Source organism: Colobus angolensis, unplaced genomic scaffold (assembly GCF_000951035.1).
Source record: "Colobus angolensis palliatus isolate OR3802 unplaced genomic scaffold, Cang.pa_1.0 Scaffold422, whole genome shotgun sequence".
Classification (NCBI taxonomy): domain Eukaryota; kingdom Metazoa; phylum Chordata; class Mammalia; order Primates; family Cercopithecidae; genus Colobus; species Colobus angolensis.
In genome coordinates, this window is record NW_012117622.1 from 2,139,776 (window position 1) to 2,152,092 (window position 12,317).

The following is a 12,317-nucleotide window of genomic DNA, read 5'->3' on the forward strand; positions in this document are numbered from 1 at the left end:
CCAGGCCCGGGGCTCTAGTCCCACAGGCAAAGGAGACGATAAATCTGTTGTCTCCAATCCCAGACGAGCCCCTAGAAATGTTGCAGGATTTTTAAGGTATCAGAGAGACTGATGGGGTTCTTGAGGATATTTATTATTTAGGTGCACTGGCCCAGTCAGAATAACGTCCAAAGGACTGAGCCCTGAACAAAGAGTTAAGCTACCTTTTAAGCATTTCGTGGAGTTGGGGGAGATCTATGCAGGGGAAGCATAATACAGAAGCAAGAAACAAAGACAGTTATTCAATCGAGATACGCATTACATAATTTCTTACTTTTCAAGGAAAAACATGTTTTACAACTTGGGTTTATCTGTCTAGTGACCTTGCAGCTGCACAGCTAGGGAAACATGGTCTTCACAATGCCTGGGAAGGGAGGAGAGATAAGGCTCACTAGCCACAGAAAAACAGGCAGTTAATTTTCGAAGGACTCCAGCTCTTTATCTTTCTCAGGGGGAATTGAGTTTTCTTACGTACAACTGAGTTTCTGCTTACACACTCTTTAATCTCTTTTAATGCCTGTTCCAACAAGAGTGAGTTCTTGAGAGATCTGGTTCTTTAAAACAGCGTGTGGCACCTCCTCCACCTCTCTCTCTTGCTTTCTTGCCATGTGATGTGACTGCTCCTGCTTTGCTTTCTGCTATGAGTGAAAGTTCCTTGAGGCCTCCCCAGAAGCCGAGCAGATGCTGGTGCCATGCTTCCTGTACAGTCTGCAGAATTATGAGCCAATCAAATCTCTTTTCTTTATAAAATACCCAGACTCAGGATTTTCTTTATAGCAACACAAGAATGGCCTAACATACCATCTAACAAGGGATTCATAACCAGAATATATAAGGAACGCAAACAATTCAATAGCAAAAAACCAAATAACCTGATTAAAAAATGAACAGGCCGGGTGCGGTGGCTCACACCGGTAATCATGGTACTTTGGGAAGCCAAGGTGGGTGGATCGTGAAGTCAGGAGTTCAAGACCACATTGGCCAACATTGTGAAACCCTCTCTCTACTAAAAATACAATAAAAGTTAGCTGGGTGTGGTGGTGCACACCTGTAATCCCAGCTACTCAGGAGGCTGAGGCAGGAGAACTGCTTGAACCTGGGAGGCAGAGGTTGCAGTGAGTTGAGATAACACCACCGCACTCCAGCCTGGGTGACAGAGTGAGACTCCATCTCAAAAAATAAAAAAATAAAATGGACAAAAAGGCCAGGCACGCCTAAATTCCCTGCACTTTGGGAGGCTGAGGTGAGCGATCACTTGAGCACAGGAGTTCAAGACCAGCCTGGGCAACATGGTGAAACCCAGTCACTATAAAAGATACAAAAAAATGAGCCAAGTGTAGTGGCACTCGCCTTTGGTCCTAGCTACTTGTGTCATCCTGCGGTGGAATGATCACTTGAGCCCAGGATGCAGAAGCTGCAATGAGCCCAGATCACCTCCAGCCTGGGTGACAGAGTGAGACCCCATCTCAAAAAAAAAAAAAAAAAAAAGTTACAAAAAGGGCAAAAGATCTGTACAGACATTTCTCAAAAGAAGACATATGAATGGCCACTAGATATGTGAAAAAATGCTCAACCATAATTAGGGAAATGTAAATCAAAACCACATTAAGGTATCATCTCACCCCAGTTAAAATGGGCATTTTTTAAAAAAGAAAAAAAAAAAACATGCTGGCGAGGATGTGCAGAAAAAAATGCTCATCCACTGTTGGTAGGAATGTACACTAGTACAACCACTATGAAGGTTCCTCACTATGAAGGTTCCTCAAAAAACGACACATAGAACTATCATATAATCCAGCAATCCCTTTGCAACCTGTGTCCATCAACAGAAGATAAATGGATATAGAAAATGTGGTATGTATGGACAATATTATGAAAAAGAATGGGATTCTGTCATTTGTAGCCACATGGATAGAAGTGGAGGTCATTATGTTAAGTGAAATAAGCCAAGCCTAGAAAGACAAATAGTGAATGTTCTCACTCATATGTGGGAGATAAAAAAAAAGGATCGCGTGGAAGCAAACAGTGGAAAGGTGGTTACGAGGCTGGGAAGGGAAGGGGAGAGTAGGAAATTTAGAAAAGTTGGTTAATGGCTACAAGAATACAGTTAGATACAAGGAATAAGTTCTAGTATTTGATAGTACAGTAGTAAATTATAGTTAACAATAACATATACTTATATGTTATCTTATTTTGAAATATAATTATATTTTGAAATATAGTTATTATAAGTTATATAACTCATACTATATTTCAAAATAAATGTTCCTAACACAAGGAAGATAGACGTCTGAGGTGATGGATATCCTAAATACCCTGATTTGACCATTATACATTGCATACATGTATCAAAATAGCATATTACATGTACATTATCAATAAAAATAATAAAGGTATTTGTTGAATCAATGGCCTGTGGCTTTTCAATTCACTTGTGTGTTTAGGCAGCAAAAAATTATTTCTCCATTTGGTTTTAAGTGGAGACTCACTGGCCTGAATCTTAGGAAACCTGGATTCATTTTTACTTTTATGAAGAATGTAAAACATACTTCTAAGATGAGATGCATTGATAAGCTGTTACAGGTTTGAAAATCCTGAGTGCTTAAGCTACAAAGCCATTTTGGAAGTTGAAGTGTAAATATTTTAAATGTTTATTTTTGTAAATACTGAGTTTGTGTTTAACATCTGAGCCTCAGGTTTCTAATGTGTAAAACTCAACAGTAATACTACCTCGTAAATCATTTTGAAAATAATGTTGGCTGGGCGCCATGGCTCAGGCCTGTAATCCCAGCACTTTGGGAGGCAGAGACAGGCCAATCACCTGAGATCAGGAGTTCAAGACCAGCCTGGCCAACACAGCGAAAGTCTTTAGTGAAAGATACAAAAATTAGTCAGGTGTGGTGGTGAGTGCCTGTAATCCCAGCTACTCGGGAGGCTGAGACAAGAACTGCTTGAACCCAGGAGGCGGAGGTTGCAGCAAGCCAAGATCGCAGCATTGCACTCTACCCTGGACGACAGTGCAAGACTCTGCCCAAAAAAAAAACATGCACTTATTTAATATAGTGCCTAGCAGACAATAAATACTTAATAAATGACAGTCATTTTTATCTTTTACTCACATTTTATAATCTCTGCAGGAATCATATTACCTAGTACAACTACTTCCCCAGTGTTTACAAAAAATGACTCTGAGGGATCCCAGAGATTGCATCTAGGAAAAGAATGTGTGTGTGCATGTGTGTGTGTGTGTGTACATGTCTGTGTGTAGTTTAAAAAAAGAACAATATATAGCAAAAAAAAAAAAGAAACATGAAAGTATTATAAACTTTAAAATTTGCTTATTGAAAATCTGTTTATTAAGGAGTTAACATTACAGAGTTGGTTCAATACTTTATGGAACTTAAAATCCTGAGTTGTACCTCAATAATACAGACATCTACAGCACAGGCATTTGTACAAAATACTATAATTACTCATGCTTAACATAATTAAACTTCTTTTCTATAACTTCCATTTGTCAGGTAAATAAAACACTAACCTTTCAAAGTTGCTACAACTTTAGGAGTTCACAAATTCCTATTTCTCCAGTTTTTATTAGCACACTTTAAACCTTCTTTGTGGACTGGAAGCCAAACTCCCTAAACGAAAGCCTCAATCTGAACCAACACTGAGAGACAGTAATGTCAGAAGCTCTTTTGTTTTTCACGGAGAGCAAAAATACAGAATATATTTACTAATTTATTTTCCAACAAAGAGAACATACTGTGTATTTGGAGAAAAAAAATGCTTAATTGTCAGGAGTTGCTTTTGGAGAACGATCAATAAGTTCCTTATCAATTGTCTCATAGTAATACCAGGGTCCATCTCCTCTCATACGCATCAATCTTCGTACCTCCAGCTCCTTTAACCTGTAACAAATGGAACAGCAATATTGAGATTCCAGCACTTCCAATTATAAATTTAATGAGCCATTTCCATAAAGGACAATCACTAGAGTCTGCTTTTATGTAAAGTATAATGTCCCTCCACAGACCTTTATGTAGGCATACATCTGGTATACATCTATAAGCAAAATTTGGGACTTAAATTTTTGACTTTTATTATGTTGCTTACATAGGTAGCTATCAAACAGTTTTTTTGTTTGTTTTTGTTTTTGTTTTTTGTGAGACAGAGTCTTGCTCGGTTGCCCAGGCCGAAGTGCTATGGCACAGTCTCAGCTCACTGCAAATTCTACCTCCTAGGTTCAAGTGATCCTCCTGTCTCAGCCTCCCGAGTAGCTGGGACTACAAGGGCCCGCCACCACACCCAGCTAATTTTCGTATTTTTAGTAGAGACAGGGTTTCACCATGTTGGCCAGGCTGGTCTCTAACTCCTGACCTTGTGACCTGCCTGCCTTGGCCTCCCAAAGTGCTGGGATTACAGGCGTGAGCCACTGCACCCGATCCACCAAACAGTTTTTAACACCAAAACATTACTCAAATTGATAACGAATTCTCTCCTTCACTGTGCCTGCAAAGATCACTTTCATCTGAATTGTTACAGTGCTTTTCCTATCTTCTCACCTTTTAGATGCTAGGAGAGTCACTTACAGAATGTCTACTATTATGGCCATAGGCTATGCTAGGAATTAACACATGAATAAACTTTCCTGGAGTTTCACATCTTGTGTCTGCCCATCGCCATTAGGACAGAAAGCTTTTTGAGAGTAGAACTGGTTTTTTATTTGCCAGCATTATACCATGCCCGGTCAACATCAGACACTCAGTCAATATTTATACAAATATAAATAGAAAGCAAGAAAAATCAAGATCAAGAAAAACATTCTCCAACTCTAACATATACTTACTTGTTCTTGTTCTTCACAAACTGAATAATCTCTTATTTTATACAGGTGCTTTCCCTCTTCCATATCTAAGTCTTTGCACAGACAATCACACATTCCTGAAGCAGTGCCTTCTCCATCAATCCTTCTACTTTCTGTTTTTACAGAATACATACTTTTTCATAGGACTAAAAATTTATCACAGTTAAATAAGTCACTTTATTAACCTCAACCAGCTCACTAACCCTGTGGGAGATTATATGCCTTTGTGATGGTGTATTTAGCAGGCATCATTTTTTGAAGGAGTAAATAACATCCTCTTTCTTGTGTACTCTTTAGAGTATAACTATCCAAACCGTAATTAAAATATTTGTCAACATGAGACTAACTGGTTAAATTATGATTCATCCACATAATGAACTACTATGTACCTGCTAAAAAGAATAAGGAGAATCTGTATGTAGTAACATGGGAGGAGATACTATATATACTGTTATGTTTTTAAAAAGTAAGGTATAAAATAAGCATGTGTAGCACTTTCCTATTTCATTAAAAAATAGTAAGCTGGGAGCAGTGGCACATGTCTGTAGTCCTAGCTACTCAAGAGGCTGAGGTGGGAGGGTCGCTTGAGCTCAGGAGCTCGAGTCCATCCTGGGCAACACAAGTCCCCATGTCAAAAAAAAAAAAAACAAACAAAAGCCAAAAACAGGCTGGGCAAGTTGACTCATGCCTGTAATCCCAGCACTTTGGGAGGCCAAGGCAGGAAGATTGCTTGAGCCCAGGAGTTCAAGATCAACCTGGGCAACAGAGCAAGATCCCATCTCTACCAAAACAAACAAACAAACAAAACCCCCAAACAATTAGTTGGGCGTGGTGGTCAGCACCTGTGGTCCCAGCCATTCAGGAGGCTGAGGCTGGAGGACTGCTTAAACCCAAGAGGTCGGTGCTGCAGTGAGCCATGACTGCAACACTGCACTCCAGCCCAGGCAACAGAACGAGATCCTGTCTCAAAAAAACAAAAGGAAAACAAAAGTGAATATTAAAATAAATAATTTTGGATTTATATATTTACTGATTTAATTATCATCAGAGATCTCCGTATGACACAAAATCCCAAAAGCTAAAGACTGGCAAACCTGACAATAATTAAATGAGTAAATACATAGAAAGTAATTAAAACACTGATACAAAATGTACTAAAAAATTTATTAGCGGCCAGGTACAGTGGCTCACGTCTGTAATCCCAGCACTTTGGGAGGCTGAGGCAGGCAGATCACTTGAGGCCAGGAGTTCAAGACCAGCCTGGCCAACATGGCAGAACCCTGTCTCTACTAAAAATACAAAAATTAGCTGGGCGTGGGGTTGGGCACCTGTAATTCCAACTACTTGGGAGGCTGAGGCAGAAGAATCGCTTGCACCCGGGAGGCAGAGGTTGCAGTGAGCCAAGACCATGCCATTGCACTCCAGCCTGGGAGACAGAGCAAAACTGTCTCACAAAAAAAAAAAAGAAAAGAAAAAAAGAAAACGCTATTAGTTACTATTACAAATTTGTCTGAAAATGTAAAAACACTTCTGTGTTGCCAAAATTTCTACACTGCCAAAAGACAACATATAGAGAAAGAAATACACACGGCCAGGTGCAGTGGCTCATGCCTGTAATCTCAGCATTTTGGGAGGCCCCGGAGGGTAGATTGCTTCAGCCCAGGCGTTTGAGACCAGCCTGGGCAACACGGTGAAATCATGTCTCTACAAAAAATACAAAGATTAACTGGTCATGGTGTCATACACCTGTAATCTTGGTTACTAGGGAGGCTTGGGTGGGAGGATGGCTTGTACCTAGGAGACCAAGGCTGCAGTGAGTCAAGATCATGCCACTGTACTCCAGCCTGGCCAACAGAGCAAGACTTTGTCTCAGGAAAAAAAAAAAAGAAAGAAAAGAAATACATACAACTAACAGATATATGAAAAAACTACTCAGCTTTACAAAGAAACATACAATTGAAATGATGAGGCAACATTTTTCAATTACCGTATCAGCAAAATGTTTCACTTTGATAAATTCCATTACAGACAAACATGGAAAACTGAACTATGGAAACTGATGAAGAAACAACTGGTGCAACTTTTGGAGAAGAGTTTGGCCAAATCTACCCAAAGTTTAAAAGCATGTGCTATTTGGCTTATCAATGCCACTTCCAGAAATTTATTTTCCAGATATGTTACATAAATATGCAAACAATATGGGAGAAAATTAAACACAGAGGGATGTATAATAGCAAAAAACTTGGAAAGAACCCAAGTATCAGCAATAGGGGACTGGTTAAAATAATACAGGCACTCAGCAGCATAAGAGAAGGGAAAAAATATATATGTCTAGTTTTTTAATATGTATATAAAATATATAAGAAAGAAAATCCACATAGCTTTCCATAACAGCATATATCTGTTTCTTTTTAATGGCCACATTATACATTTCATTGGATGGATATATCCATCCATTTGCTGCCCAGCTGGGGCAACAGAGCAAGACTTCAACTCTAAAAAAAAAATTTAAAAATTTTAAAAAGAACTCCTTTTAATCTGACACATATCTCCTAATAGTCTCCTTGTCACCAGTTTATAATTTTCACTCCAAACAAGCAAATGCTATCTTTACCCCCCGATTTTTTTTTGAGACAGAGTCTCGCACTGTCACCCAGGCTGCAGTGCACTGGTGTGGTCTTGGCTCACTGCAACCTCCACCTCCCGGGTTGAAGTGATTCTTCTGCCTCAGCTTCCTGAGTACCTGGGATTACAGGCACATATCACCACGCCCAGCTAATTTCTGTAGCCTCCCATAGTGCTGGGATTACAGGTGTGAGCCACTGCATCTGGATATAAATTTATCCTTTTACATAAAACATTCTATAGTGCTGAAATAGTAATAGTTTTATTAATTTTTTTTTCTGGTGGTTTGCAACCCTAGGAAGGTTTTCTTTCCCACCTACCCCCTCTTTTTTCCTACCGTAATTCAGCCTTTTCAGCTTCAATCTGAAGGACGGCCATTGATCTTTCATAAGCCTTTTCAGGACTGTCATAGAAATTACGGGCAATCCATCTCGATATGGGATGCTACAAGAGAAAATTTGTTTAATATTAGTCCATTTCTGAATAATATTTTGCTTTTCTAGTTGACTATTCTTTAAAATGATCATTTCAGTTAGATAAACCAATAACATCTAGTATGATGTTATTTGATTTATATCTAGTATGATTTTTATATATATATAAAATAATTTTAACAGATTAGGTGGACACTATTTTTGTCCACATTTTAAAGATAAGTGAATTGCACAAAGTTACATAGCTAATAAATGGCAGCACCTGGACTCAAACCAGGTCTGTCTGACTCCAAAGCTGTGTGCTCTTTTCCATTATACTATGCTGAGTATCTTAGGTGGCAGATTCAGAAGCCAAACCCAGGTTTTGGTAATTCAAAAATGGAGCTCTTTGCACCAGTTAGCATAAACGAACTAATTCTAACGCCTGCCTTAAGATTTAATGGTTTAAGATTTATATTTAAAATATAATTCATTCAGATAATAAAACATGATGGGACATACTCTATTCAAGGCTCATGATAACACTTGTAAACACAAATAACAAAATTAATTTTGGGTTTTGGTAGCAGTGGCAGTATGGTGTAATGACCAACAGTGCAGGCTCTGGAGTCAAAGTTGCCTGGGTTGAAATAGTGAGCCTATCTAGACAGGTCACTGAACTCTTTTAGCCTCAGTTTCTTCATCTCCAAAGAGGGAATAATAATAGTACATTTTACATGGGATGAAATAATAAATATTTGTAAAACACTCAGCACAGTACCCATTACACAGTAGGTGCTCAATAAATGACACCTAGCATTAACATTGGTGAAATCTTTCCTAAGGCATTGAACTTAGGATAAATTATGTTAGTCTGTTAGGCTGAGAACAATCATTCTTTAAAAAATTGTAAAGCTTAAAATGATTTTAAAAAATGAAGTATCAAAACTAGTTGTTTATAAAAAGCATGCAAAAAATGTATCTACTTGATATAAAAAATGAAATATAAAACTCTATCATGGCTGGGCACAGTGGCTCACACCTTTAATCCCAGTACTTTGGGAGGCTGCGGTGGGCGGATCACTTGAGGCCAGGAGTTCGAGAAAAGCCTAGCCAACATGGTGAAATCCTGTCTCTACTAAAAATACCAAAATTAGCCAGGATCACACAGCAGACACCTGTGATCTCAGCGACATGGGAGGCTGAGGGATGAGAATTGCTTGAACGTGGGAGGCAGAGATTGCAGTGAGCCGAAATCGTGCCACTGCATTCCAGCCTGGGTGACAGAGAGAGATGCTGTCTCAACAAAACAAAGCAAAACAAAACAAAAAACCGGACTATATCATAATTGCTGAATTAAGATATTAACTAGTGCATTGACAAGGCATGTAACAGCATGTAATTGTCAATGTCCTATACAAACCTTATAATATTCCCAGTGTTCTGGGATATAGCCTTCTGGAATTTCTGCTAGTTCAGCTTCACCTAATAAGAAAAAATGGTTATGTTCAACTTTATCATGAGGAGTTTAAAAAATTAATTCTTCACCATTAAAGTAATAAAACCAACTTCTTGTGGTTTTAAAGGATCCTTTAAAAACTTTGTACCAATGAAGATATCTAATATCTTTAATTCACTTTAATCTGGTTGAAAATCAATTCATTTGTTAGACATTTTTAGACATCTCTCTGTGTAAGGCATTATTTATAGGTATTCCATGAGTTTCTCATTTTGTTTTTATATATTGTAACAAGATATAATAAACGACATATTATTCCTTCTGGTCTTCCCTATACCTATGATACAAAACATTTTAGGATTCAAGGTGTTAGAAGTACTTTGAACAAAATTTCCCATGAAAATCTAACGTTTATTGTCATTGACATTTTCATTCTTTGTTAGAAGATTATAGTTTTGTTTTTTTTTTTTGAGATGGAGTCTCATTCTGTCGCCCAGGTTGGAGTGCGATGGCACGATCTCAGTTCACTGCAACCTCCACCTCCCGGGTTCAAGTCATTCTCCTGCCTCAGCCTCCCAAGTAGCTGGCATTACAGGCACCCACCACCACGCCCGGCTCATTTTTTGTATTTTTAGTAGAGACGGGGTTTCACTATGTTGGCCAGGCTGGTCTCGAACCCCTAACCTCATGATCCGCCCGCCTCGGCCTCCCAAAGTGCTGGGATTACAGGCATGAGGCACTGCGCCCGGCCGAGGATTATAGTTTTATATGTTCTAGGATGGATTAAAAAATTCTTAGTTCAGGTTGAGATTTGGTTATTTTAAGATAAACTGCCATGCTTATGCTTATTTAAAGAGCTTTTCATTACAATATCCATAATTTCTTTTTTATATTAATGTACATATGTTTAAAAATTTTTCCAATCTGGTGGTGCTGGCAGGGGATGGAAGTGACTTACCAATGAATACATTCACCAGAGTTATGATAATTACTACTGGAATCCCAGTCAATGCAATGTAGAATCTCTAAGATAAAAAATAAAAAAGTTTCTCATGACCATTTCGTAACTCTCCCCACACAAAAAATCATCCTCATGATATGATTTCCTCATATTTCTTATAAAATAAACTTGCCAAATTGGGCATACAGTACCAAATTATTAATTTCTGTGATTTTACTTTTTGGTAAAGCAATGTCATGAAAGAAAACAATACGTTAAGAACAAAAGTGTAAAAACATCAGGGTGATTTCTACCACTAAACAGGATTTGAGCTGGTCATAACAAGAAAAGTAAGGGCTCAACCAAGGAGATGAAAAAGGTCATTAAACACAATGGAAGGGCAAGAGAAAGTTTTAAGGTCAGTACTCAAATGATGATTCAGAGCTTTATCTACAGTGGCAGATGGTTCAGACAATCTCCCATTTTCTAAGCCTCTACTTTGTTCCTATTGAGCCTTGAGACAGAAATACAGTCAGCATTCTAAATAAGCAATGTAATTTTATTGCTAAATTAAGATGGCACTATAGATCCCTGTTACTCTCTGAAATCAGTGTTCTTGAACAACATATAAATATAAAACCATTTCCCAAAATAATGTAGCTCCTTTATTTTAAAAAGTCTTTCAACAAGTTCTTCGGTAATTTAAAGAATATTTTAGTTATAGGAACACAGATGCTATTTTGAAACGCCGTAATCTTCAGAAGAAAGGAATGGTTCACGTTTTACCTCCATTTAGTGTAAATCCTTTTGTGAAGAAGGAAAGCTTCACTAATTTAAAGAGAAATTCAGTAACAAATCAGACTTTACAATCTGTCTCTTCTACAGAAAGAAATATAAATTTACAAAATAAAATATTTCATAAAATGAAAGATGTTTTCTAAAGAGGCAAAAATTTTTTCCATTACATGCAGAGACTCCAATTCAACAAAAAATTTAAACTTACCAATAACTTCAAAAAACGGCTGTCATAGAATCTAGAAGGTTTGATGACAAATAGTCTTTTCCCATGGCCTCCACTGTGTCGAACAGGAGCTGGAAATATTGAATTACCCTGTTTTATACAAGGTTCATATGGGTATACTGTTATATTCTGAGTTAAAATCAGATTATAAAAAAAAAAAATACAAGGATCCTTTTGCAGATCATAAGCAGGGTGACTGCGTTTTCACATTCATGTGTGAGATATGCCTCCCTCAAACCTTGTTATGAGGTAGGCACATTACCCATGTGACATGAAACAAAAAGAAAATATACATTCTTAGATGTTTAGTATAAGATTTTAAAATGTCTTATTTGAGTAACAAGGCCAGGTCAGATAGGATATCTTTAAACAAAGATGGATCTACTGTTCTAAAGCATAACTTTCCTCATTTTAATTCAAAGTTAAAGAAGTATGTAAATAATCATTTTAATTTGTTCCAATAGCAGGCAGAGAGGTTAGCTACTTAATGAGCTGCTCATCTGTGTCTCCTCTGCAACAAATATTTGCTAATGCTGCAAAAGAAACACATTTAATGTAAATTATTCCATTATGCCATTTCACATGACACATTATCTGTATTATATGTATTATTATGCTGCAAAATAGATGGAAAGGACCAGCAGTATTTATTCAACAAATCACCAGCAGAAATTAGAACTTGTTATCAAACTACACACTCTAAAATATGTTGATAAAATCACATGGTAAACCATTGCTGATTAAGAATATCCTCTTCAAGTCTCCCCACCGACAGAATTTAATCAAGCCTTGCTGGAAGTAAACTGAGGCAAAATTTCACTTCTGGATCCTCTTTTTACATTCTTCCTCTTGAAGGTCTGGAAGGATCACTACAGGCATTCCAAGCCCTTTCCGCTGGGAGCAGGAAAGGATCTAGCTGTTACTTAGAAACTGAAGGTTCCTATGTTTTCACTGTG

General features: G+C 37.8%; 1 protein-coding gene across 1 annotated transcript; it reads right to left on the reverse strand.

Annotated features, from left to right (window-relative positions):
- Positions 1-3,360: 3,360 nt before the first annotated feature.
- On the reverse strand, positions 3,361-11,451 carry NDUFB5 (NADH dehydrogenase (ubiquinone) 1 beta subcomplex, 5, 16kDa; the record flags this gene model as incomplete). The annotated part of the gene is made up of 5 exons (XM_011956719.1): positions 3,361-3,947; positions 7,866-7,972; positions 9,365-9,426; positions 10,359-10,425; positions 11,344-11,451. Coding segments are annotated over 5 exons (465 nt in total), but the record flags the coding sequence as incomplete, so codon positions are not given.
- Positions 11,452-12,317: the final 866 nt, after the last annotated feature.